The sequence below is a fragment of the Pelodiscus sinensis genome, chromosome 5 (assembly GCF_049634645.1).
Source record: "Pelodiscus sinensis isolate JC-2024 chromosome 5, ASM4963464v1, whole genome shotgun sequence".
Taxonomy (NCBI): Eukaryota; Metazoa; Chordata; order Testudines; family Trionychidae; genus Pelodiscus; species Pelodiscus sinensis.
In genome coordinates this window covers 130,958,287-130,985,667 of record NC_134715.1, presented here as the reverse complement: position 1 = coordinate 130,985,667, position 27,381 = coordinate 130,958,287, and the positions used below count along the sequence as shown (strand labels likewise).

Below are 27,381 nucleotides of genomic sequence, written 5' to 3'. Positions count from 1 at the left end.
ACAGGTTGACTGTGTGCTGCATGAAGAAAAAACTTCCTTTTGTTTGTTTTAAATCTGTTACCTATTAATTTCATTGGGTGACCCCTAATTCTTATGTTATGGGAACAAGTAAATAACTTTTACTTATTCACTTTCTCCCCACCAGTCATGATTTTATAGACCTCTCTCCTATCCCCCCTTAAGTCTCCTCTTTTCTAAGCTGAAAAATCCGTCTTTTTAATCTCTCTTCACATGGCAGCTGTTCCAAACCCCTCATCATTTTTGTTGCTCATTGTGCTGCTCCCGTGGGGATGTTTCCCGTGTTCCCCCTAGGCAGGATGTGGATGGCGGTGTCCAGGAGGGGAGGAATGAGTAAGCGTCTGAACCCAGCCCTATGCAGTGCTCATTTCATTCTGGAATTGAGTACGGTGCGTGGACAGCAGCCGCATGGCCCGAAAGACTGAGCCGCGCTCTGAGAAACACAAAACAGACACAGAGCGGGGCCCAAGCTGCCCGTGGGGCTCAGATCGAAACTCCTCCCATGTGCAGAAAGTTGGCTCGGGCAGCGTAGCTCCATCCGCTTGGGTCGGCCCGCGCCAGAGTTGGGCGTGTGCAGCTGTCAATTAGGCCCATTTCGACATGAAAACCACCGACAGGGTCCCTCGCACCACTGTGCCATCCTCAGGCACCGGCTGGCCCAATGATCCGACAGCCGTCCGTTCCCCCCGCAGCCAGCCTCGGAATGCCCCAGTGCTCACCAGCGGCCGTATCCCTCCGCCGCTTCCTCCTCTGCAGCAGGGATCTGAGAAGAGATTTACCATCTCCCCCGTCTTACCACCTTCCGCGAACCGCCCCGATGGAGAGACTGTTCCTCCATGCCCACGGCAGAGCTGGCAACCTGCAAAAGCTGCTCTTCCTGCTGGCGGGATTTCAGGAGCAGAGTTCCTGGCGTGCATGGAGCTGACTGACTGGGTGAGGCTGTTCAATCACCTGTGAAGCTGTGCAGCAGCGTAGCTTAGAGGGAACACTCCTCGGGAGCAACGTGTGTTTCCTTCCACAAGGCCATCACGGGCATTAGCATTTCTCTGGAGGAAGCAGGCTGGGTTTTCCGAGCATGTCATCCCCATCCGCTAGCAAACCCTTACTCGTTCCCCTCAGCTCCCTGCACAGTCGCCCTTCCCGGATGGAGAGTCACTTCTGTGTTTCTGTCACCTCTAGCGTTGCCTGTGACACTGTTCTATTGGACGGGTCCCTAGAATTACACATGGGGAGGAAGGGATACAGCAGAGTGCTGGGGTAAAAAGCTGTGACATTGGACTGCAGCAAAAAGCTGAGAGAGAAAGAGATGGCTGGGAGATCAAAGGAGAAGGAAGTCAGATGGCGCGAGGCAAGTCTTTCGGAGACTGCTATTAGCAAGGGAGCATATTGAAGAGAGACATTGCCAAGAGCTGAGGAGAAACCCGGGGGGGAAGAAAAGAAATGGAAAATTTGCAGGCCTCTGAGTCAAACTCACCCAATTTGGAGTCCTTCAGGCCCCGAAGTCATCTCGAGTTAGCCACTGCTGTGAGAGACGTACTCCCTCCAGGCTGTGTGGGGAGGGAGCTCTCCGCATCGAATCCAGAAATAAGTCCACAGGCTTCCCCGTGCTGCCTTCGTCCCCCTTCTCCCTGGCAGTGTTTGGGGGGCAGGGGAAGAGAGGAAAGGCAGCTGCACATCTCCATTTCGCTGTTACCATTTAGGGCAATTAAACAAGGGTTGGTAGTAGGAGGGTGGGGAAGCGCTGGGATGGGTTCCCTAGGGAGGGGGTGGAATCTTCATCCCTAGAGGTGTTTAAGTCCCGGCTTGATCAAGCCCTGGCTGGGTCGATTGAGTTGGGGTTGGTCCTGCTTTGGGCAGGGGGCTGGACTTGATGACTCCTGAGGTCTCTTCCGACCCTGGGGTTCTATGATTCTATTGCACAAATCTCTCAGTCCTTTAGCTCATTGGCCTGCTGGCTTCATTGCTCCTATTCCTCAGTCCCCGGCATTTCCCAGTCTCTGAGGGTGTTGTTTGCAGGTACATTTTTAGGGTGGATTGTGCGCTCACACATTCTCTCTCTCTTCCTGCACCCCGTGACATAGTGATCCCTGCCTCCATGTGCTCAGATTCACCTGGCGGTGTGAGCGAGCTGCTAGCCAAGTTTGGCTGCCTGCAGACGCACAGAGCTAAGGCCATGTCTGCGCTAGCAAGCCCCCAGTGTGTGAGCTCAGGGTGTCCCTGGCCTCTGTTTGTCAGAGGCTGGAGAGGGATGGCAGGAGACAAATCGCTTGATCATTGTCGTCGGTCCACCCCCTCCGGGGCACCTGGTGCTGGCCACTTTCGGCAGACAGGATACTGGGCTAGATGGACCTTTGGTCTGACCCAGTACGGCCGTTCTTATGTTCTTATGTACAGTCACTGGTGTAGCTGCTCTGTGCGGACAGGAGACAGCTCTGCCGTTGGCACAAAAAGCCCCCTGCCCTGAGCGGCGGTAGCAATATTGTCAGGACACACTCTCCCGCCGACACAGCGCTGTCCACACTGGCGCTTCTGTCGGTGTAACTTGCGTTGTTCGGGGTCTGTGTGCGTGCATGTGTGTTTTCCACACCCCTGAGTGACATACATTGTACCGACAGACACAGTGGTGCAGACATGGCTGTAGCTATTAATCTTTCTTATCCCTACTGGAGAATTAATTTAAACCAGTGGAGTCCTGTGTGCTCCTCTACCTTTCATGGCTCCAGTTGCATGAGGAGGGTGTGGAAGAGACACAGTGCTGTGTGAAGCGGTTTTTAGCCAAGTCCGCGATGGACAGTCTACGGGCTGTGCAGGCTTGGATGCAGCACGGACACACCTGCTTTCCAACTAGGGTGGCCAGGTGTCCGGTTTTGAACTGGACAGTCCAGTATTGGAGCTTTCTGTTCAGGAAACAAATTGAGAAAATAGAAACGAGAAAACAGAACTATCCGGTATTTTCTAAATCAGATGGAATGTCGATTGGGATGGAATGTCAAGTGTGTCCGGTATTTTTGTTGAAACCACCTGGCAACCCTATTTTCAACTTGGGAACTGGATGTGAAGTTCCAGTTCCCAAAAACCAGAGACTTAAACATAAGAACGGCCACACAGGGTCAGACCAAAGGTCCATCCAGTCCAGTGTCCTGTCTGCCCACAGTGGCCAATGCCAGGTGCCCCAGAGGGAGTGAACGGAACAGGTAATCCTCACGTGATCCCTCGCCTGTTGTCCATCTCCAGACAAACAGAGGCTAGGGACACCATTCCCAAGCATCTGAGCTAATAGCCATAGATGGACTTAACCGCCAGGAATTTATCTAGGTCTTTTTTTGAACCTTGTTAAAGCCCTGATCTTCACCACATCCTCTGGCAAGGAGCTCCACAGGTTAACTGTGTGCTGCGTGAAGAAAAACTTCCTTTGGTTTGTTTTAAACTTGCTGTCTATTCGTTTCATTTGGTGACCCCTAGTCACCAAAAATCAAACCCTTTTTGAACAAGACACATCATTTCTACCAGCCTTCTTCTCCTGTTTGGTCTAGTGAGAGTGTAATCTCTCCCAAGCTGGGACTGTTTCTTACTGCCCTCTCTGTGCCGCACCCAGCACCATGGAACCTGACCTGGGGCTTCTTAAGAATAGAAGAACGGCCAGACGGGGTCAGACCAAAGGTCTGTCCAGCCCAGTGTCCTGTCTGCCCACAGTGGCCAATGCCAGGTGCCCCAGAGGGAGTGAACCAAACAGGGAACCATCAAATGATCCCTCCTCTGCCATCCATTCCCAGCTTCTGGCAAACAGAGGTTAGGGACACCACTGCTACCCATCCTGGCTAATGTTAGCTAAGAGCTAAATTCTCTAGTTCTTTTTTGAACCCTGTTATAGTTTTGGCCATCACAACATCCTCTAGCAAGGAGTTCCACAGGTTGACTGTGTGCTGTGTGAAAAAATACTTCCTGTTGTTTGTTTTAAACCTACTGCCTACTAATTTCATTTGGTGACCCCTAGCTCTTGTATTATGAGAAAGAGTAAGTAACTTTTCCTTATTTACTTTCTTCACACTGGTTATGATGTTATAGACCTCTAGCCTATCCCCGAGTCATCTCTTTGCCAGTCTGAAAAGTCCCAGTTTTATTAATTTCTGCTCCTATGGCAGCTGCTCTAAACTCCAATCACGTTTGTTGCCTTTTTCCAATTACAAGGGGTTTTTTTTGAGATGGGGCAATCAAATCTGCAAGAAGCTGGAAACCCTGTTCTTTGCCGATTCCCAGAGCTTCTCTGCCCTCCCTCCCAACCATCCCTCCTCATTAAAGGAGCAGGATGGGCACATGGTTAGGGAGAAAAACACAATGAGCTGGAGTAGCAGGAGAGAACTTGTATGTTTCCTGCCTTCCTAGATGTAAAAACCTGGGCCCTGCCATCTGTTAAATAGTCCCTGCCCCCGGAAATCAGATCCTGCCCCACATTGCATGGGGAGCTGGAGGAATCGCAGACGAACCCGAATCCTCCACTGGACCATGCAGCCAGAAGGGACCCCCTGCAGCAGGATTGCTTAGGAATAACCGCACACCACGTGGCTTCAAGCCACCTTGTGGCACGAGTATCTGGCCCACCACTCCTGGCCCTGCAACCCCCAGCGGTAAGGAAGGAACCTGCCCCACAATCAAGGGGGTTGGTTAGCATCGGAGTCAGCGTAGGTCTCCTATATCTGCACCAAGTGCCTTTCTCACGTCCCCAGAGTCCCTGGCACGAGCTGGCAGGCTGGTGGAAAGAACCCCCTCGTCCCCCATCACAAGCTGGGGGTGGGGGGGTTTTGCAGCTAGGTCTGGTACATTGACTGAGCATGCACAGCTGCTAGCAGGAATCCAGAGCGTTCAGGCAAAGGGGTCTGGCCGGCCCGGAGCTGAACCCCTGCCCCTTCTGCTGCCCCACGTGGCCTTGTCTACACCGGGAAGCAAGGGGGAGAAGTCCGTTTCACCCTCGAACCCACAGACTACGGGCGGGAGGGTGAAAGTTCCGTTGCACACACGCCGTGGTTCCCCGGCCTTTTCACACGACGCACGTGGCATGTGGCGCAACAGGCCCGAGACGCTACATCCAGGTCCCGACTTTCCCAAAGGGAATCAGCCCTTTCTTCAGCCACAAGGGAATCTACAGGGGAGCCCACATCTTACAACCCAGCGGGTCCTTGCTGTCTATGGGGCTGCGACGTGAGGAAGGCTTGCAGGGTAGGGGCTCAGAGTCATTTCCCTCTCCTCTAAGCGCAAGTTGCTGGGGAATTACACTTTGGGGACAAGAAACGGCCCACAATAAATACGAGACATTGGCGCCCAGGGGCCCATGCTACCCCTCAGTATGATGGCAGATCATTTCTGCAGGGCACGGTGCTTGCTGCCCAGATGTGTCATCACACCCGCTTACTGCCGGCCGGGAGAACTGACAAGGCACGAGGCAGGAGAGGGCCCCGTTCGCCGAATCACGCGGGAGTCAACAGACGGGTGAGCAACAGGAAAACAAATGGGGGAAACCAAATCAGTTAATGCGGCCATTGACTTTATCACCCTGGTTAATGAAGACCAGGCATATCCCATGGCTTCGCGACATAGATCCCTCTGTAACCCACACTCGTACTGGGGGAGGTTCAGTGCCATGGAGTGGTGCTGAGACCACGTAACAGAGAGAGCGAAGGGGTTTGCTCTACAGCGTTAGCTGAGCACCAGCTCAAGCTGTAGAGTCTTGAGCACTGAGGTCCCATGTTCGGTTCCACCTGTCGGCGTGACACCTTGACTTCGCTACACCCTACGTACGGATTGCCACGTGGGTACAGACCGTTGCCCTACTTAGCCCAATACCCTGTTTCTGCCATTGATAAACCTCCACCTAAAACATCTGATTAGGAGGAGACTTCCCAGCCCTTGGTTTCTCCCAAGCACCCTGGCCGCTTGTGCAATACCAGCAGGGGGGAAGCAGATTTCTTACAGGGGAGTTGGCTCATTTCCCAAAGTAGCCATTTGCTTGTGCAAATCCCCAGGGCGGAGCCACCCAGAGCTCTCAGAGCTGCAGCATGTGCCTGGCGAGGGGCACGGCCCAATGTATTTAGCAAAGGTAAGCGACAGGAAAAAGAAAGATGAAGAAAAATGCATCCCCAGGCAAGGAAGTCACTACGGTTAAACGGAGAGGGGCTTTGCACTGCCGCGTATCAGGCCACTGACGCAGCTTCCCAAAGCCATGAGTAAAGCTCAGTTTGTGTGTAAATCTTTGGGAGATCAGGAGCCAAGTCTAGATTTAGTAGCCTAGCCTTGGGTACCCGCGTGTGAATATTTTTGGCCTCCGTAAGGGCATAAGAACGGCCACACTGGGTCAGACCAAAGATCCATCTAGCCCAGTGTCCTGTCTGCTGACAGTGGCCAATGCCAGATACCCTAGAGGGAGGGAAGACAACAGGTAATCCTCACGTGATCCCTCCCCTGTCACCCACCTCAGGACAAACAGAGGCTAGAGACACCATTCCTACCCATCCTGGCTAATAACCACTGATGGACTTCTTCTCCATGAATTTATCTAGCTCTTTTTTGAACCCTGTTAAAAGTCCTGGCCTTCATAACATCCTCTGGCAAGGAGTTCCACAGGTTGCCTGTGCGCTGCATGAAGAAAAACTTCCTTTTGTTTGTTTTAAATCTGCTACCTATTAATTTCATTTGGTGACCCCTAGTTCTTATATTGTGGGAATAAGTAAATAACTTTTCCTTATTCAATTTTTCCACAGCAGTCATGGTTTTATAGACCTCTATCCTATCCCCCCAGTCTCCTCTTTTCTAATCTGAAAAGTCCAAGTCTTTTTAATCTCTCTTCATATGGCACCTGTTCCGAATCCCATATTCAAAGCCAAGGGACAGCTAGTCCGTGCTGAGGGGAATTTCTCTCATTTTCCTGCCTTGCAAATTCAGTTCAGCAATTCACACCCACATTGCAATGAGATCTCGTCTCAGGTTGGGGGCACTCAGATTCAGGGTTCCAAACCGGGCCCCTCTCCAACTGTGTCATGGCAGAGTCACAGACTGCAGCGTCCCGTTCTCTGACTCTCTCCGCAGCCAGCTTCTGCCGCAGTGAGTCCCTCAGGCTAACTATGAAAAACGTCCTTACAAAAAAATTGGCCTCTCTTTGAAGTATTTGTACCATGCAACTCAGCACTTGAGCAGTGAGGATACTTAGCTAATGGCTGTTGTGCTTTTCAACTTCAAAGCACTGCAGATGTTACTGTAGGAGTTATATAACCGGCTTCAATTTCATTTCATATGCCCAAACGATTGGCTTGGTTCCAAAGGGGTGCGTGCACACCCGGGGGTTGTTTTTTTATTAAGGGATTTCCACAGAACACAAAGGGAAAGTCAGAAGGAGGGTTTGATCCCGTGACCTGTTTGTCCCCCGAGGCGGGGGAAGAGTGGCACAGCGAAGTAACAAATTCAAAGTACGGTGCACTGCCATGATTCACAGAAGCCGAGTGAGGGGCATGGGGTGTGGAAGGGATGTGTCACAGACGAACCACACGCCACTGCACCGTGACCCACAAGCAGAAAATACTAAAAAAAAAAAAAAGAGTCTGGCTTTTCCAAAACCAATAAATAACATTTCCAAAGGATTTTCGGTTGCCCCTCCTCCCCCCAAACCAGGAAAGAAACTAGCCACAGAACATACCTAACTCCCCTGACAAGATGAGCAGCCTCCCGATGTGCTATTGGAAGCAGCTCGAATGATATTGGAGACAGCAAAATAATGGTGCTAGCAGCAAGATTCGTCAATCTTCGGACAGGACGCTCAAACAGGATCGTCTTGAAGCACAGAGTATGTATAAACATGCGGCGTATATACTTTTTCTTTAAAATCTTCTCTGGTTTTGTTTACAGAAATAAATACTTACTTTGTTTCTTTTAAGGTCACTCCATAGTCTCTGCACAGTGCAGGGGGGACAGCTCCATTTACAGGAGCGGTGGCCACTTGGATTGACTCATGTTAAAAGGTAGCAAAATGTGGCTTTTCGGTCTGTGTCGTGTGTCCCTTTCCTCTGTATTGTAGCTTCTCTTTTTTTGCTGGTTGTGGCATCCTTCCTGCCGCCTCTGCCTGTGGATTTGCTTAAAAGTCCTCTCTCATTTCCTTCCCAGGCAGAGAAGACAGCGGTAGGCCTGCCCTACGGAGTTCAACAATATGAGCAAGGTTATTTTTCCAAAGGCCCAGGGTGACTACAAATCCCAGCATGCAATGGTTCCAACTTGAAGCCACTATAGAGCAGCATGGCGCACTGCATACTGGGATTGGTCATCTCCTTTGCTTCTTCTCTGGCTCCATTCAAAGCGACGTTCCCATGCTCCTGCAAAGCTACTGTCAGCATGTGAAGTTTGGGGTGTCCCTGATCTAGAGTTGTGTGTTACAAAAACAAACCCTAACTCACCCATCCCGCTTTCAGAGGGACAAATTAAATCCAGCCGAGGGCTTGACTTGAGCCCCATAAAGACTGGGTCTGGATTTCAAACACCCTGGATTTCAAAAATGGGCGTTTTGATTGGGGAGTTTGGCTCAGCTTGTTACAAAGGGAGAGCCTGTTTGCAAAATTCAGAGCAGGATCTGGTTTGGGATTTTGAAAGCCTGCCCTTGAAGTGTAGGGTGCGTGTGACGGAGATAACCAGGGGTGAAGTGGGTTTGGGCTGGTCTTGGATTAACACCTAGATTCTTTCTTGAACTTCTGAGACTGGTGCTCTCATGACACACCAGTGTGTAGGAAGCTGTCCTGGTTCATCACAGCTAGTCCTGCTGGCCCAGAAGGCCTCCAACCATCTTTTTGTTCCTACAAAGGGGAAGGTGCCACCCCTGTTGGTCACCTGACGAAAGGCGGATGGAAGAGAAAGGTGCCCCTGGCGTTTGGAACTGCCACCACACCCGTTATCCTGCGAGAGACTCAAACCAGCCAAAGTCCCACCCTGGGTGGCTGATGGCTTCTTAATATCAGCCCAGACAAGTCCCACCTCCACCACCTAGGTCAGCTAGTTTCTCTGCCTCCAGAAGTCACGGTGCTTTCACCCTGGGTACCGCACCATCCCTTGTTACGGCAAGGAAGCGGGGCTCTCGATCATGGCGCGAGCGCTGACTGCACCTGCAGGGCGATTGTTGCTTTCTGAAGATCAGAGCGGTTGCATCTCCCTGGTGAGAGCAGCACTCCTATAGGTGTCACCCGTGGCATGGAAACCCGCCGGCTGCTTCTCTCTGGAGGCGGAGGGTAAAGTGACATAGACACTCAAGAAGCTGTTTCCCGTGGAGGGAGCGAGTTCTCCTCCCCAGTCATAAGATCAACGTTTGCAAAAAGAGCGGGTGTGGTACGAAATGGTGCCCGCGTGTAAAGAATAGCTCAAGGGCCGCCATCACTGATCAAGGCAGGGGGCTTCGTTACCTACTGTAGATCTTTGGGGACCAGAATTTCAGCCACAGGGTGTGTGTAACTTACAGCTGGCTGGGGAGAGATGTGCCGCGACGGAAGTCTGTCTGCGTTCCGGGCAACGTTGGCTCCTCTCCCAGGCACTTGTCCGTCTCTTCGTCCACCGCGGGCAATTTACCCCAGCAGGCGCTGCTGCGTGGGAGATGGACGCCTGGGGGCGAGCCAGGGGATGCTTGTGACGGCACAGCGGACGCCACGTAGTTCCCCTGATGAGACGGTTTATTGCCTTTGCAGGAAGGGAGTTTGGCTTCCTCGCTGGGCGCAGAGGAGACGAGGCTGGATGGATGTCCTTGGTGAAGGCGCGGCTAGCTGGCGTGTTGCCGGCTAGCTTCCCAAAGTGCCCCATGGGCCGAGAGAAGAAGGAGCTTTGCATTTGGTGGCTGCAGTGGTTGTGCTGTTGTGGCTGCTGGCTCGAGGGAGGCACTTACCCATGTGGGATAAATTAAAAAGTGTAAAATATACAGTAATGCTGGGGCTTGGTTCACCTCCTTGTGGCAACGGAGCTCAGAGGGGAGCTGGAACTCAGTCAAGCCACACATGAAGAAAGTCTGTGCAGGGAGTCTTGGCTTCCCCGGCGTTGCTTAGCGATCCCGGTGGCGTATCGCCGACTTGGGGCCCGGCTCCACCTCAGCCTTAGACTCCTCCAGCAAGTGGCAAGGAGAGGGAAGCTGTGCTTGGTTGGGTCTCCCGCTGAGTCACCGAACTCCCCAGCTCCCACAACACGAAAGCTGGGCGCAAAGAAACGTCCCCAACACAAAGCTCCTTGGCAACGGGGTGTCCGGCCTAGTTCCTCAGTCAGAAAGAGAGCAGCCAGGCCCTCTCTGGCAGGCTGAGGAGCTACCTTCGTAGCACCGTCACGTGCGCGACACGCTATGTACCCTGTTCTGGCGAGGGAACGGGTCACTTCCAGTCACGAGTTGTGTGCGTTAGTCGGCTCTTCTGTGGCGAACGAAGAGCGGACGGGTTTGGTTTCAGTGTCTCTGTGGCTCATGTGGACGGAGGAGGTTGTGTGTTGTTGTTCCCTGCAGGGCTAACATCCTCCTTCCACCTTAATGTGTAAAATCTTTGAGAAGCCGGGTCTTTTCCTCAGGGCCTGGAAAAGAAGGACAGGGAGGGTTAAATGCACGGACCGCAGAGTGGATACGGTGCATGTGGCTCATGCTCACTGTGACAGGGTCAGAGCAGAAGGCTATAAAAACTCAGTGGAGGAGCAAATGTATACGCCTCAGACTGAGGAGATCTCTGTTCCCAGAGTGACGGGTTTAGAACCAACAGAGGCAATAAGGGGGCCGTTGAACACCTGGGCCTAACTGACCAGGTCTGCAGAGTCAGGCCAGCGTAGGCCTATTAGGACACCTAATTAAGAAAACCAGTTCAGACTGGCTACAAAGAAGCTTTGCCTACAGTAGGGGCACATGTGAAGCTGAGAGGACGGAGGAGGGCGCTGATGGGAGGAGGAGGAGAGGAGACAACTGAACACTAGGAGGACAAACCGGAGGGAAACAAGGAGCAGGGGAAAATGTGGAGAAGTAGCCCAGGGGTCTTGGTGCTGTCTTATGGCAGACGACGAGGACTCATGTAGGCAGCTACTATTACAGGGCCGTGGGCTGGATCCCGCAGTAGATGGTGGGACCGGGTTCTTCCCAACACCCACCTCTTCATTTCCACTTGGGGAAAAGGACTGTGGAGTTTATTCTCCATTTTACGATACGCTGGTCAATGATGAGAAGAGCTCAACAAACAGCAAACTGAAGCCCTAGGCACGGAGCTTAAAACTGTGGGCTGCCGTGAGCCTCTGAGGCAAGCAAATCCGCCAGGAAGGGCAGGACTCACTGAGTTTTCATAGAAACAAAAAACAGGACTGTGTAGCACTTTAAAGACTAACAAGATGGTTTATTAGGTGATGAGCTTTCGTGGGCCAGACCCACTTCCTCAGATCAAATAGTGGAAGGAAATTGTCACAACCATATAGACCAAAGGATACAATTTAAAAAAATGAACACATATGAAAAGGACAAATCAAATTTCAGAACAGAAGGGGGATGGAGGGGGAGAAGGAGGGGAGGTAGATGTCTGTGAGCTAATGATATTAGAGGTGATAATTGGGGAAGCTATCTTTGTTATGGGTAAGATAATTAGCGTCTTTATTCAAATTTGAGTGTAAAGTGTCGAATTTAAGCATGACTGATAGTTTTTTGTTTCAGCTGCACCAGACTAACACGGCTACATTTCTACCATGAGTTTTCATAGGAGCTTTGTCACATAACGTAGAGCCGATTAATTACATGGTACTCTTCACCTGTAGCTCTCAAAGCGCTACCCAGCAAGGAGAGAACTGGGCCAAATTCAGAGCGGAGACAACTCCCCCCACACCAGCTCAGAATCTATTTCCAATGGAAGGAGAATTAACTTCCGACCCAATTTCCCCTGTGCAGCTGGAAGGGACCTCATTCTACCCCCCACCTCTTCCAGGTCACTGGCCCGGGTTGGCACTGGGCAGGCCTGGACTCAATGGCTGTGTCTACACTGGCAAGTTATTCCGGAAAATCAGCCGCTTTTCCGGAAAAACTTGCCAGCTGTCTACACTGGCCACTTGAATTTCCGGAAAAGCACTGACGATCTAATGTAAAATCATCAGTGCTTTTCCGGAAAAACTATGCTGCTCCCGTTCGGGCAAAAGTCTTTTTCCGGAAAACTGTTCCGGACAGCACAGTAGTGTTTTCCGCAAAAAAAACCCAATCGCGAAAATGATGATCGGGGCTTTTTTGCGGAAAAGCGCGTCTAGATTGGCCACGGATGCTTTTCCGCAAAAGGTGCTTTTCCGGAAAAGCGTCCTGCCAATCTAGACGCGCTTTTCCGAAAATGCTTTCGACGGAAAAGTTTTCCGTTAAAAGCATTTCCAGAAAATCATGCCAGTGTAGACGTAGCCAAGCTGTAGCAACACAGTTGCATCTCCTGGCTGACTTTCCCAGTGGAAGGTTCAACGTTCAATTCGTTTGCAATTGTTTCTCTCTGGTGTTAGCCTCTGTGGCGCATTAGCAAGAGAATGCAAATATTAAGCCTCCCCGAGGAGAAAAGAGAATGAAAAAAGAACCGAGGAAGAGAAAGACAAAGAGAAAACTCCCCCAGGAGTGTAGTGCGGGAGGGCAGCCCAGTCTTTCATAGCAGGTTATGAAAAATTCCCCTGGATTTACACAGCTGAACGAGCCCCTGGCTGCACCTCCAAATAAATCATACCAGGGACAAGTCCGGCGCAGGCCAGGTGGCTTTAAATAGGAGCGACTCTGCACTGCTTTCAAATCGTTTCCCCAAAGATCAGCCGGAGCAGGGGGCTGACAGGTGGCAGGTTTGCTCTCCTCCTCAGCCCTGTGTTGGTTCTCTGGGTAAGCCCAACGCCTGGAGATGAATCCAGGTCCTGCAGAACGCTTGCCCGCCCCTCATGGACAATAAACCTTATTGGTCCCCCAAGAACTGACCCAGAGGAACTTGCTTCTCTGCCAGCTCTGATCCACAACACGGCTCCCTTGCCCAAGCAGGTACGGAGGAGAAGATGGGCCCATCTATTACCCTTTTTGCTAATAAGGCCTGAGACCACTGGAGCTGAAAGCATTCAGCAAGTAAACAGCCTGGCTCTGCGTGGGATGCCACTAAGGCAGCACAGAGAGGGTGGAAATGTCCCCCGAGTATCACCCTGTGCTGGGGTCTCTCCCACTGGGGTACAGCTGTCAGGAGGGTTCTGTGCCTCGTCCCCGAAGCACTGGGCTGTGGCCGGCAAGTTGGGGCGGTTCTGTCCTGGGAAACAGAGCGGGACTTGGAGCAGCCCAAAGGCCACTTCTACTGACTTCGGCCGAGCACAGGGGTCCATGCTCAGAGCCACCCGGGGACCCCAGAGCGCCGTGCCTGGCTCCCTGTACCTGGAGTTTGTTCACCATCTCTTCAAACATCTTCCTGGCTTCGGGGCTGTTTGGCTCCTTGAAGTAGTCCACAATGCCCACCTGGACCACGATGGACTTGAGGTTCCGGCAGACACCTGGGGCGACAGAGACACCGTCGGGCAGCGTGACGGGCGGGGAGTGGTGCCCGGGAGCCGTGCTGAGCGCCGGAGCAGGCCATAACGCTCAGGACGGCCGCAGGGACTTTCGGAGCATAGACCCTATTCGCCCTCAGTGGCACGCGTGCTCTGTCCTGGGGTGCACCGAGCCTTTTAGGAGGGACCTGACCCAGCCTATCTGTGCCTCATTATCAGCCTCTGGACGGGGACAGCTGGTCTCTATGGGTACGTCTACACTACAGCGCTAGTTCAAACTAACTTAGTTCGAATTAGTTAATTCGAACTAAGCTAGTTCGAACTAACGCATCTAGAACTAAAAACTAGTTCGAACTAGCGTTTTGCTAGTTCGAACTAGCAAGCCCACATTGAGTGGACTCTGAACAGGGCTTAAGGATGGCTGGAAGCAGTGCCGGCAGGGCATAAAAGGAGGACTTAGAGCATGGAGATGCTGTCTCAGGCTAGCCGAGGGCTGCGCTTAAAGGGTCCCGACCCCCACCCCGGACAGACAGTTCTAAGGGGTGCCCCGCTTGCAAAGAAGTTCTGGCTTGGATTGCCCGGAATACCCACACTGGGCACATCACACCACTCGGCCATCAGCCCGGCTGCACTTGCTGCAGGCTGCCATCTGGGGAGAGGGGGCAATCGGGGGGCTGCAGGAGAGCTTCCACCCCCAGAAGCCCGCAGAGACAGCCCAGTCCTCCCCATCGGGGGCTCGTACCCCATTCCTCCCTCACCTCCTTCCACTTACCCTTCCCTAGCCCCCCTTCTTATTGATGTACAAAATAAAGATAACGTTTCTTCCAACATTGACTCTGTCTTTATTGAACAAAACTGGGGGAGACTGGGAAAAGGAGGTGGGAGAGGGGAAGAGAAAGGCTGGGAGAGGGGAGGGCAACTAACATGATCAGGGGTTGGGAACAGGTCCCAGATGAAGAGAGGTTACAGAGACTGGGACTGTCCAGCTTAGAAAAGAGGAGACGGAGCGGGGACAGGATAGAGGTCTCTAAAAGCAGGGGTTGGGTGGAGAGGGTGCATTCAGAAAAGTTCTTCCTGAGTTCCCATAAAGAAGGACTAGAGGACACCAAAGGAAAGGAATGGGTAGCAGGCTTGAAACTAGTAAGAGAAAGTTGTTCTTGACAAAGCAAATAGTTAACCTGTGGAACTCCTTGCTGCAGGAGGCTGTGAAGGCTAGAACTAGAACAGAGTTGAAAGGGAAGTGAGATCAAGTCATGGAGGTTGGGTCCATGGAGTGGTATTAGCCAGGGGGTAGGAGTGGTGTCCCTGCCCAAAGTTTGTGGAAGGCTGGAGAGGGATGGCACGAGACAAATGGCTTGGTCACTGTCTTCGGTCCATCCCCTCCAGGGTCCCTAGGGTTGGCCGCTGTCGGCAGACAGGCTACTGGGCTAGATGGACCTTTGGTCTGACCCAGGACGGCCATTGTAAGCTCAGGGCTCAGGGTCGGGGGTCTCAGTGGACCCCCTTGATTTTCATGCACACCTGGTCCTGGGTGGCCAGGCTGGCAGCTCTCCTGCCCTAGACGGTCACTTTCCTGTGCCTAGTGCGGAGATCGTGGACGAGGTCCACGATGTCCGCACTAGCCCAGGAAGGTGCCCGCCTCTTGCGGTCCAGGGCAAGCTCCCGGGAGCCGCCAGCCTGGTCCCGGCAAGAGGGGGTGGGCTGGGGGGCATCGGGTGGGTGGCTCTGTGCCGTGCCAGGTGCAGGGTCTGCTGGCTGGGTGCTGGCAGGCTTGCACCTGGCACGGGCACCGTAGCCAGCCCGTGCCCCTTTAAGGGGTCCGGGGCCGGGAGGGGGGCATAGAGTTTCCCTGGTGTTGGCCAGAGTGGCCACCAGGGAAACCTGGGGAGGGCTAGCCTCCCACTAGTTCGAACTAAAGGGCTACACAGCCCTTAGTTCGAACTAGCTAGTTCGAACTAGGCGTTAGTCCTCGTAAAATGAGGTTTACCTAGTTCGAACTAAGCGCTCCGCTAGTTCGATTCAAATTCGAACTAGCGGAGCGCTAGTGTAGCACCTATTAAAGTTAGTTCGAACTAACGTCCGTTAGTTCGAACTAACTTTGTAGTGTAGACATACCCTATGAAGAGCCAGAGAGGAACGGGAGGAAGACGTGGCGGAGTGGAGCTGTCGGTGAGACGGAGACTTCAGGGGGGGCTGGGAGCAGCCTGGCACCAGCAGGGAAGAACCAGGTTGAAGCAGAAAGGCCACATCCTCTCCTGGGTGAACCAGGAGCATAGGACTCCAGGGAGGAAAGCTGGGGCGTGGTCGAGGGCAGACAAGGCTCCCTTTGAGGGAGAAGCCCCAGCCTGGAGTCTTGCTGTGAACAATAGCTACAGCCTTTAGACCCAGAACGGGAAGGTTTTAAAGCCTCTGCAGTGGTGGAGTTTACTGAAGCAGCTCTGGAAAGGGTAAACTGAGGCAGGGCACCCAGCAGAGCGACTTCTGGCTACGAGGGGGTGGTCATGAGGCGGCCACGGCGTCTCAGGCCCCTGGCTCAGGAGTGTTTGAAAACCCCGCCCTGGACACGAAAAGGTTTATCTTGGCCTGTCCTAGCTCTCTCCGATCCTGCCCCTTAGGAGGTTTTCTCTGGAAAGAAACTCCCACATGCCCCAGGATGCCAGCAAAACCACCTCGGCCTGCCTGTCCCGCCGAGCCGGCTCAGGCTGGAAGCGATACACCCACCTGCTCCCCACTGCCAGAAACCACAGCAATGAAGGGCTCTGGACCTCAGAGACCCTGGCAAACGGCAGGGGCTGAGGACCAGACTGGGTCGCTACTCACTGTTGAAGTGCAGCAGGGCTTTGGGGGTGACAGGCGTGGAGGTCAGCACCAGCATCTCCAGGCCCTTCAGGCCCTCCCGACACACCTCCGCCGCCACCTCCTGGTTAATTTCCGTCACGTGGTCGAGTTCCAGCACCTGCAGCCGCATGCAGTTCCGAGCTGGTGAGACAAAGAAGATGGGGTTGGCTCGGTTGGTGCCCGTGGGAGAAGCAGCAGCGGGGGGCGGGGAAGCAACTGTAGGAGGGATCTGGCTTGAAGCTGCCTGACCATTTTGTGGTTAGGAACATGAGAATTGTTATGGGAGGGTGGAGGGGCCCATGTGCCCTGGAGGCAGGGCCCATGTGTCGGCGAAAGAGGACGGGAGGCGGGGCCCGTGTGTCAGCGAAAGAGGACGGGAGGCAGGGCCTGTGTGTCGGCGAAAAAGGACGAGAGGCAGGGCCCGTGTGTCGGTGAAAGAGGACGGGAGGCGGGGCCCGTGTGTCGGTGAAAGAGGACGGGAGGCGGGGCCCGTGTGTCGGCGAAAGAGGACGGGAGGCGGGGCCCATGTGTCGGCGAAAGAGGACGGGAGGCGGGGCCCGTGTGTCGGCGAAAGAGAACTGGAGGCGGGGCCCGTGTGTCTGTGAAAGAGGACGGGAGGCGGGGCCCGTGTGTCGGCGAAAGAGGACGGGAGGCGGGGCCCGTGTGTCGGCGAAAGAGGACGGGAGGCGGGGCCCGTGTGTCGGCGAAAGAGGACGGGAGGCGGGGCCCGTGTGTCGGCGAAAGAGGACGGGAGGCGGGGCCCGTGTGTCGGCGAAAGAGGACGGGAGGCGGGGCCCGTGTGTCGGCGAAAGAGGACGGGAGGCGGGGCCCGTGTGTCGGCGAAAGAGGACGGGAGGCGGGGCCCGTGTGTCGGCGAAAGAGGACGGGAGGCGGGGCCCGTGTGTCGGCGAAAGAGGACGGGAGGCGGGGCCCGTGTGTCGGCGAAAGAGGACGGGAGGCGGGGCCCGTGTGTCGGCGAAAGAGGACGGGAGGCGGGGCCCGTGTGTCGGCGAAAGAGGATCGGAGGCGGGGCCTGTGTGTCGGCGAATGAGGACGGGAGGCGGGGCCCATGTGTCGGCAAAAGAGGAGGGGAGGCGGGGCCTATGTAGCACTCTCTCTCAAGACATGGCCCGCACTATGAAATGTTTGAGACTCACCCACCGGAGCTAAATGCATGGAGTGGAAATTTTGTGGTGCTCGGGGAATATCAGAGAACTCCCTGAACACAGACTTATCACACGACATACATAACATCCGCAGCACAGAGCTCCCTCCGCAGAACGCGCCCGGCACCCAAATCACCTTCCACCTCTGCTCTACCGCAAAAGAGCATCCGTTTGCATTTACCTAAAGAAGCCAGTCCCTGAATGCCACAGCCCGCGCCGCCGACGCCCAGCGCTCTTAAATGTGGCCAGCATCGGCCGATCATCTGAAGGCAGCGGTTGCTGAAACGGGTCGGCTGCTGGCTGCAGAGGAAGGGGGAAAAATAAGAAATTGATCAATTATCCCACTTGCTGTAATATCACTGAAACACAGTCCTCCGGCATTGGGAAGAGAACTCGTGACCTTCTGCTTCAATATGCAGGCTACCTCCACGACAGCTAAAGAAGTAAGTCTGCAACCAACAGCACGCACCGGAAGGCAACACATGTATGCACACGCACAGGGCCTGATGTTCCTTCCAGCAGAGTAGTGGCTACTTCAGTGCCCCATTTCTGAAGTTCTCAAATCGCTGCCCAATCATTGGGAAAAGTAATCTCCATGGCTACGTCTACACTGGCATGATTTTCCGGAAATGCTTATAACAGAAAAGTTTTCCGTTAAAAGCATTTTTGGAAAAAGCACGTCTAGATTGGTAGGATGCTTTTCCGGAAAAGCACTTTTTGTGGAAAAGCGCCCGTGCCAATCTAGACGCGCTTTTCCGCAAAAAAGCCCCAATCGTCATTTTCGCGATTGGGGCTTTTTTGCGGAAAAGAAATCTCGGCTGTCTACACTGGCCCTTTTCCGGAACAGTTTTCCGGAAAAGGAATTTTGCCAAAACGGGAGCAGCACAGTTTTTCCGGAAAAGCACTGATGATTTTACATGAGATCGTCAGTGCTTTTCCGGAAATTCAAGGGGCCAGTGTAGACAGCTGGCAAGTTATTCCGGAAAAGCGGCTGATTTTCCGGAATAAGTGGCCAGTGTAGACACAGCCCCCGTGTCTTGATCTGGGTGTGCCATACGCTAGGTAGAATTAGGGTACATAATGGTATTGCCTAACATCTACTATGGCGAAAGAAAAGGAGGCTTCTCAGCTGTATAGAAGACACGAGGTCAATAACCTAACCTGATTTCTACCTCCCCATAACCGTGCTGTTCTCTAAGTCGGGTGCCTATTAGCACTTAAGAGATCTTTTTCTATACTCTGTGAAGTGGGGAGACTTCCAGAATCCTAATGCCAGAAAAAAACCGATTTTAGAAGCAAGAGAAATTACAGTCATGTATTAAACAGTGAGACTCAACACCCTTTTCTAAACATGCAAGCCCTGCGGGGCTGCTTTATATAAGCAGCCAGGCACTCCGGCAGCGGTTTGATGTTCAGGATTGCCGTGCCTTTCATCTCCGATGCGTCAGGACCCTTGGCGGCGTTCGCAGCCCCGTCAGATGTAGCCGTCGACACCTCAAAGGCTTGTTTAGCCTTGATGTCAACACACAGAGCTGAGCTCCCTCATCCCAACCTCCTCTGGGCTCAGGGCCACGAGGGGCCCGGCTGTCAAGTTGGGATCTGGAACCCGAACGGTTGGGTCCCATTTTTGGGTCCGACCCACCTCTAGAGTAGAGCTGGGTGAGTCTTTTTCAGTGTAACTGGATTTGGAAGAGGCAGATTCTTCACCACGGAAACTTTTTGCAGGAAAGGGGCAGTTTTGACAAAAAGGCGTCTCGAGTCCAGGAAGGACCTTTCAGGCCAAGCCAAAGGGAGCGAGACGGACATTCGGGAAATTCTATTTAAAAATCTCAACGTTTTTTCCCAGGCCCGGGAAACGATTCCCCACCCAACCGTCCTCTAGATTGTCCCTTGGCGGAGCAAGCGTTCCAGGGCTTCTCTTACCAAGGGTGGAGTGGCGCCACCTGTAGCGAGATGATGTCCCTGCAGCCGGCTCCCAGCGCCCAGATGACTTCATGGCCCACAGGATCTGTGGAGCTCCTGGAAGGAGACAGAGCGCTGGCCTCAATATTCCCCAGCAGAGACGCAGCCCAAGAAATCTTCAAAATCTTATGGAGATCAAGGGTGGGATTTCCTAATGTAGCATCAACTACTCTCGCGGCTGGGCGGGGTTTGGGTCTGGAAATCCAGGCCTGGAGGATAGCAAGGGCTTATTATGCATGCGCCGTGTTCTTTCTGGAACAGAACCCGTCACCGCCTATTATCCTCCAGGCATGGCAGAGCCAAGCGATTTTCTAATGCAGGGGAAGGGCAGCAAGGTGGCCAGTGTCCGGATACGGCCAGGACCGCAGGGGCAGCCACTGTGCAAGCCATCCCTAGCCTAGCTACGTGCTTCACTCCTGCCAGCTCCTGTGAGGGAGGGGGGAACTGGAGAGTGTGGGGGGAGGATACACAAAGGGTCAATGGGGCAGCCAGCGCTCACTGCGAGCAAACGGGACTTGGCATCTCCTTCCCGTGTGCCTCCCCCTCCACGTCATCATAACTGTGCCGGCTCCAGCCCAGCGCCCCTTCCCCTTCCGTGGCTCCTCACCACACTGCTGGGTCATGTGCGTGTCAAGCCTCCAGGCTCTGAGCAGAGCCCAGTCACTGCCCCACGCGTGAGACCCTCGGGGTACCCTCCGTGTGCACATCCTCCGGCCACCACCCGGCCCTGGGAGTTTCCATCTCTTTGTCCCCTTCCCAGCCCGAGAACCAGGGCTGGCTCCTCAGACTCCTCCCCCCCCGCCCAGCCAGAACTCCAGGCAAAGCCAAGGGGCGGGGAGCACGCAAGGTGCAGGCACGAAATTCCAGCCCACTCCTGCTCTTTCCTTCGGCCCGAGAAATATGGAGAGAGCCCAGGATTTGTGGGCGGAACAAAACGCAAATCCTGCATGCAGCCAGCCCACTCCCCCTCCCCCCCCCCCCCCCCCCCGCCTCTTAGGACTGTCTGTATCCAGGTAGGCAGTGTTCCCGACTCATCCGGCCAATCAGAAACTCCCTTGCGGTTTGTGAAAATGGATAAAGTTCTTGAATAAGAACATAAGAACGGCCGTACTGGGTCAGACCAAAGGTCCATCTAGCCCAGTATCCTGTCTGCCGACAGTGGCCAGCACCAGCTGCCCCAGAGAGGGTGGACCGAAGACAATGATCAAGCGATTTGTCTCCTGCCATCCCTCTCCAGCCTCTGACAAACAGAGGCCAAGGACACCATATCTATCCCCTGGCTAATAGCCTTTTATGGACCTAACCTCCATGAAATTATCTAGCTTCTCATTAAACTCTATTATAGTCACAGCCTCCTCTGGCAAGGAGTTCCACAGGTTGACTACACGCTGTGTGAAGAAGAACTTTCTTTTATTAGTTTTAAACCTGCTACCCATTAATTTCATTTGGTGTCCTCTAGTTCTTCTATTATGGGAACTAATAAATAACTTTTCTTTATCGGCCCTCTCCACACCACTCATGATTTTATAGACCTCTATCATATCTCCCCTCAGTCTCCTCTTTTCTAAACTGAAAAGTCCCAGTCGCTTTAACCTCTCCTCATATGGGACCCGTTCCAAACCCCTAATCATTTTAGTTGCCCTTTTCTGAACCCTTTCCAAGGCCAAAATATCTTTTAGGAGGTGAGGAGACCACATCTGTACACAGTATTCCAGATGTGGGCGTCCCATAGTTTTATACAGGGGCGGTAAGATATTCTGGGTCTTATTTTCTATCCCTTAAGATCAGTTCCCTCCCAAACTGCCTACATCTCTCCCTGCCTCCCCCCCACCCCCGCCCATGAGTCCTTCTACAATCTCCTGCTTTCACCGGCTTCACTTTGCCTTACGTGGAGAATTTCCCCCGTCTAATCCCTCTGCCTGCAAACCAACTCGGCCGAACGGTCCCCTTAGGTCGCTTCGTTGGCATAACAACCGTGTGCTCAGTCTCACGGACCACTCTCCACTGCCAGCCCCGAACCGCTTCCCGTTGGCATTTCAGGCCAGTATGGAGGTAAGACGGCAGCCAGGAAGGTAACTAGATCCCACATTCAGAATGAAGTTGGCAGCTTGGTACAGGTGTGCAGAGAAAGTTCCATCATCTCACAGGGAGTGAATAAATTATACCAGGAGTCCCCAAATCCCCATGCCATGCGGGGCTCTTTGAGCCGACCCGCATGGGTGTTAATTGGTCCTAATCTGCCTCGCTAGCCTCTAGGGTGGCCACCTTCATGTTTCTGGGAGACTGGACATTCGGGCACTTCTGGGGACCTGATCCTGCCTGCTCATGCCAGCCTAACCCTGGAGCCAGCTTGCGTGTGGGCATGCCGGACGGGGTGGAGCGGTGTGCTATTCAAAGTGGCGCCTGCAGTCCAATACTGCTCAAAACCATGTCCAATTGGGGATAAAGCTCTTTGAGAAAGGACCGTCCAGAAAGAAGCCTCCTGAACTCAGAGCAGCATCTTCTGACATGATCAACTCCTTTCCCACAGACAGTAACGGCTGCTAGCCACTAGCAACCCAGAGCAATTTCATGGCGTTACCACTAATGGTCCCGCGAAGGTTTTCCACCTATGTGCAGAATAAATTTTGTTCCATGCACCAAGGCAACTGCAGATGTGCACCACCAATAGAAACACATGCTGCTGGCGCTCTGCTAATCAGCTGGGGGGCATTTGAATCTCTCCTGGGTGGCCGCTCAAGCGCTCAGCTTAGAGGGAACACTGGTTACCAGCCTCCTCGTCCCACCGAGCAACGGGAGTGAACAATCCAGCCCCTCCTTCTAATTTGGAATGACCCAGTTCTAAACTTCAAGTGAACCTAAAAATAAGCCAAGTGTGTTATCCTGAGCGCGCGTCCTGTCTCCCACAAAGCTGCCTGCCAAGATTCCCTTACAAGTTTGGCTCGTCCTTAATTAAAGCATATGAGTCAGGGTGACAGGTGAGCATGGTGCCAAGTGCCTCGAGCGCGTATGAATATTCGGAGCTGCTGGAGCCATCCAAAGCAAGGGCGGACGCGACAGCAGATAAATTAAGCGACAGGCCGTCATCTGGGCACCCAGCCTCCTTCCTTCGGGGGCCCTGGCTCGGAGTCAGGGTCTGGTGCGTTATGTGCCTCGCGGGGCTGCCATAGTACACAGATTATACGGGTACTAGAGGAGCGGGGGGAGGAGTGGTTTAGGGAGCCCAGGGATTGGTAAGGGATTCTTGGTTCCCCTCCCAGCAGCCGTGAGAGAGCTCCTGGCAAGGGGGTTTACCCCACAGAGCAAATGGCCATCTCGGGTGCTCCTCGGGCCTGCTCTTTCTGGGCCGTCGCCTAGACCTGACGAGGAAGGAGCGAGCCCACAGCGGGCCGGCCGGCGACAGCTTCGGGGGCTTCCTCCTTGGACCCTTCCTGCGTGGGCAGCCCCACATCCTGCCAGGGCCCCACTCAGCCCCGTAGCAGAGCTGACTCCTCCCCAGCGGCGAGAGCTGTCCTTCCTGTGGGGCAGGAAGCCACACATTTCTCCATCTCCTGCTGCTACAGCCCCTGTCCCGCCCTCCTCTTGGCCAGGTTTGGGTGCCGGTGTAGCGGATGGGAACCCGCTATTATTGTATCAGCTTGTCTGTAAAGCGCCAAGCAACTGTACGGCGCGAGGGGAACCAACAACCCACATCCTCCTCCTCTAGCCCCTCCGGGGCTGGCTCTAGAAGAAATATTGGCTCTACCCAGACCGCCCGGCAGTGGTGGGCGCTAGCATCACCGTACCCACAGGCAGGGGGTGGCGCACCTCTGCCCTCTCCCAGGGGAGCGCAGTGCACCCAGGAACCGGGGTCTCAGTGAACACGGGTCATAGGATCACCGAGATGCTGGGCTGGAAGGCACCTTGAATCATAGAACCATAGAGCTGGAAGAGATCTCAGGAGGCCATCAAGTCCAGCCCACTGCTCTAGGCAGGACCAATCGCAACTAAATCAACCCAGCCAGGGCTTTGTCAAGCCAAGACTTAAACACCTCTAGGGACTCCACTACTTCCCTAGGGAGCCCATTCCAGTGCTTCCACACTCTCCTAGGGAAATAGTTTTTCCTAATATCCAACCTGGATCTCTCCTACTACAACTTGAGACCATTGCTCCTTGTTCTGCCATCTGTCACTACTGAGAACAGCCTCTCTCCAGCCTCTTTGGAACCCCCCTTCAGGGAGTTGAAGGCTGCTCTCAAATCCCCCCTCACTCTTCGCTTCTGCAGACTAAACAGACCCAACTCCCTCAGCCTCTCCCCGTAGGTCATGTGGTCCAGAGCCCTCATCATTTTGGTCGCCCTCCGCTGGACCCTCTCTAATGTGTCCACATCCTTTCTATAGTGGGGGGCCCAGAACTGGACACAATACTCCAGATGTGGCCTCACCAAGCTGAATAAAGGGGAATAATCACTTCTCTGGATCTGCTGGCAATGTACCTTCTAATGCACCCTAATATTCCATTCACCTTCTTGGCTACAAGGGTGCCCTGTTGACTCATATCCAGCTTCTCATCCACTGTAACCCTCAGGTCCTTTTCTGCAGAACTGCTACTTAGCCAGTCGGTCCCCAGCCTGTAACAATGTTTGGGATTCTTCCGTCCCAAGGGCAGGACTCTGCACTTGTCCTTGTTGAACCTCATCAGATTTCTTGTGGCCCAATCCTCCAATTTGTCTAAGTCACTCTGGACCCCACCCCTTCCCTCAAGTGCACCTTGAGAAGCCACCGAGTCCAGCCCCCCGGGATGTGGCAGGATGAGGTAAACCTCGGCCATATCCCTTGCCGGGGTTTGTCCTTAATACACCTCCAATGCTGGGGATCCCACCAGCTCCTACCACTGGCACCTCCTACCCCTGACCAACCCAGAGCAGTTTGCCTCCCCAGATATCCAGGGCGGGGTCTGGATCCGGGGGTCCCCTGGAATCCTGTCTGACCCGTCGTCAAGGAGACGGTCCCACAGACGGGACCTAGTGCCGGGGACTGGGCAGGCCTCAGGGCCCTGCTTGGATTCCACGTGGTCCAGCTCTCCCCAGCTCCAGGCTGCCTCAACCATCTTCCAAGCAAGAGCAGCAGGACAAGACCCCCAAGCCGCAGCCTGAGGGCTGGGCCACCACAGCCCCTCAGCGAGCTGCTCTGTGCTCCCTCCACGGCGCGGGCCGGGGACTCTTGCACGTACCGGTAGGTGACGGCTTGAAGCGCCCGGCAGTAGCAGCTGGCCAGCCAGAGGGAGCGATCCGTCAGGATGTTGGGGCAGTGGGAAATGCGCAGGATGAGCAAGTTCCCGCCCGTGGCCTTCAGCAAGGACTCCAGCCCGGCTTCGAGGCAGCCCCTGAGGAGACGGAACCAGCAGGGAACAGAGCTCAGCGGGGCTCCCTGCTCCCAAAGCGGCGCTAGACCCCTGGCCAGGCCCAACGTGGGAAGGCGGCCCGGCCAGAGAGCAGCCGCTGGGAGGAACGGTAGAGCCATCGGGACATTTCACCTTGGACTGACCAACTGCCACAGGGAGCAGCCCTGCCCTGGCCAGCAGCTCGGACTAGGGCCCCGATCCGCCAAGGCACTCGGGCACTGGGAGTTCCATGGAAACGAGCTGCCGGCGGGCCTGCGAGGCGCTGGGCCTAAACGTCTCCGCTCACTCCCATCTCCGAGGGCAGCCGAAGGCCACCGCCTCTTCCTCAGCCCGCTGAGCTCCAGCGGCAGGGACCCCGGCCAGGCGGTCGTACACGGGCGCTCCCCCTCCCTCGCCCTGTCCGCCTGAGCCGGACTCGTGGCTTATTTCAGATCCAGACCCATAGGCAGGGTCTCAAGTACCCTAGATTAGTTCAGGGGACGGATCTGCTCCCTCATCCCTTCCCAGCGTCGTGGCCGGCCACTGTGCTCCCACTGACTGGTGCTTCATGGATCTAAGCCTGGCCCTTACCGCACCTCTGCCAAACCTGCCCCCCAGTCCTGCCTCCCCACTCCCGGCCCTTCCCCACCCTGCTCTGTGCCCTTCAAGCCCAGCTTTGCCCAGACAAATACCACTGCGAACATCCCCGGCTCCTGCCGACAGGAGTTTCTCTCCTGCCTGGCGACAGAATTACAGAGCATTAGAACAGGAAGGGACCTCGAGAGGTCATCAAATCCAGTCCCCTGCCCTCCCGGTGGGACCAAGCCCCATCTAGACCTGTGTTTCTCAACCTTTTTTTTTTTTTATAAAGCACCCCTTTTTTAAACAAAATTATAAGTACCCCCAGTACCTAGTTTTCAGACACACAACAATTGTTTCTACCATTGCAACACATTTGTTTAAATAACTTAATCGTAGCCAGGCGGGCGATGACATTTTTGGGTATGTCTACACTACCCCGCTAGTTCGAACTAGCAGGGGTAATGTAGTCATCCGCAATTGCAAATGAAGCCCGGGATTTGAATTTCCCAGGCTTCACTTGCATAAAGCCGGCCGGCGCCATTTTTAAATGCCGGCTAGTTCGAAACCTGTGCCGCGCGGCTACACGCGGCACGGAGTAGCTAGTTCGGATTAGGCTTCCTAATCCGAACTAGCTGTACTCCTCATACCACGAGGAGTACAGCTAGTTCGGATTAGGAAGCCTAATCCGAACTAGCTACTCCGTGCCACGTGTAGCCGCGCAGAAGGGGGGTTCGAACTGCCGGCATTTAAAAATGGCGCCGGCCGGCTTCATGCAAATGAAGCCCGGGAAATTCAAATCCTGGGCTTCATTTGCAAGTGCGGTATGCCTACATTACCCCTGCTAGTTCGAATTAGGAGGGTTGTGTAGACATACCCTTTGGGTGTAAAAAAGACAAAAATAATAAAGTGCTGTAAAACGTCAAACAAACATTCAGTTTTCTCCACATTTCCTTAGTAATTCAATGTGTTGACGTACCCCCCCAGACTTCTCTCACGTACTCTTAAGGGTACTTGTACCACTGGTTGAGAAACACTGCTCTAGGGCATCCCTGAGAGACGTCTGTCCAACCTGCTCTTAAATTATCTCTAGTGATGGAGATTCCACAACCTCCCCAGGCAAGTTACTCCAGTGATTAACCCCCCTGGCAGTGAGGAAGTTTTTCCTCGTGTCCAACCGACGTCCCTTACTGCAACGTAAGCCCTTTGGAGTTTAAGCGATGGAGCGTTACTCGGGGGGACCCTAGCCGTGTTCCCTCTACGCTGCGCGGCAGTACGGCCCTGCAGCTGCTTAAACAGCCCTGCCTAGCCAGGCAGCTCTGTGCACGGAGCCCTGAGCCCCTGGCTGGGCGCGGCTGATTAAGTAGCCACAGGGCTGGACTGTCACGCAATTTAGAGGGAACACGGGACCTAGTATTTTTGACAGGCAGGGACTGCGTTTCTGATGGCCCCCCAAGCACTAAAGGAGGGCTCAGCCCTGGGTTGGGCCACCCTGCCCGTTCGGTACCCGCGGGGGTCCTGGGATGGGAATGGAGGGTGCTGTATGGAAAGGGCCGAGGACCACCAGTGCTAAGCAATCCCAGGAACCAAAGCAGTGCGTCTTTTGGCAGCCAGGAGGCTAGACACGTTGTCCCAGGGGAGCGTGAAACGGGAGAGCCAGAGCTACCGCAGCAGCCGTGACCGCGGGGACGGAAAAAGGGCCACGTCGTCTTGGCTGACGAGAGCCTGGCTGAACCGGGCGGCTCGGCTACGGAGGCGGGGAAGGGAGCGTCTCGCCGGGGCTCACCGGGTGCTTTTCATGTACTCCTCCTTGCTCTCCTTCTTCCCCCTCAGCCGCGGCTTCAGGTTCTGCAGGGTGAGCGAGTGCGTCTGGGTGCACCACTGCGACAGCATGCCCAGGAACTGCGGGGGGAAGCCGGGACCCCGTTAGGAAGAGACACGGGCCGGGCCAGAGCACCT

General features: G+C 54.4%; 1 protein-coding gene across 2 annotated transcripts in view; it reads right to left on the bottom strand.

Moving 5' to 3' along the window:
- Positions 1 to 5,765: 5,765 nt before the first annotated feature.
- Positions 5,766 to 27,381, bottom strand: part of FBXO41 (F-box protein 41) — a 53,603-nt gene continuing 31,987 nt past the window's right edge. Inside the window, exons 7-13 of one of the 2 annotated variants that reach the window (XM_075931034.1) lie at positions 27,209 to 27,324; positions 24,694 to 24,846; positions 19,443 to 19,538; positions 17,701 to 17,819; positions 16,336 to 16,494; positions 13,403 to 13,518; positions 5,766 to 10,581 (exon numbers count right to left, since the gene is read on the bottom strand). In XM_075931034.1, coding sequence (XP_075787149.1) covers positions 10,519 to 10,581; positions 13,403 to 13,518; positions 16,336 to 16,494; positions 17,701 to 17,819; positions 19,443 to 19,538; positions 24,694 to 24,846; positions 27,209 to 27,324 — 822 coding nt within the window. In that variant the 3' untranslated portion in view covers positions 5,766 to 10,518. Of the gene's footprint in view, positions 10,582 to 13,112; positions 13,519 to 16,335; positions 16,495 to 17,700; positions 17,820 to 19,442; positions 19,539 to 24,693; positions 24,847 to 27,208; positions 27,325 to 27,381 lie in introns of those variants that run through there. The other variant, XM_075931033.1, reaches the window with a different exon arrangement.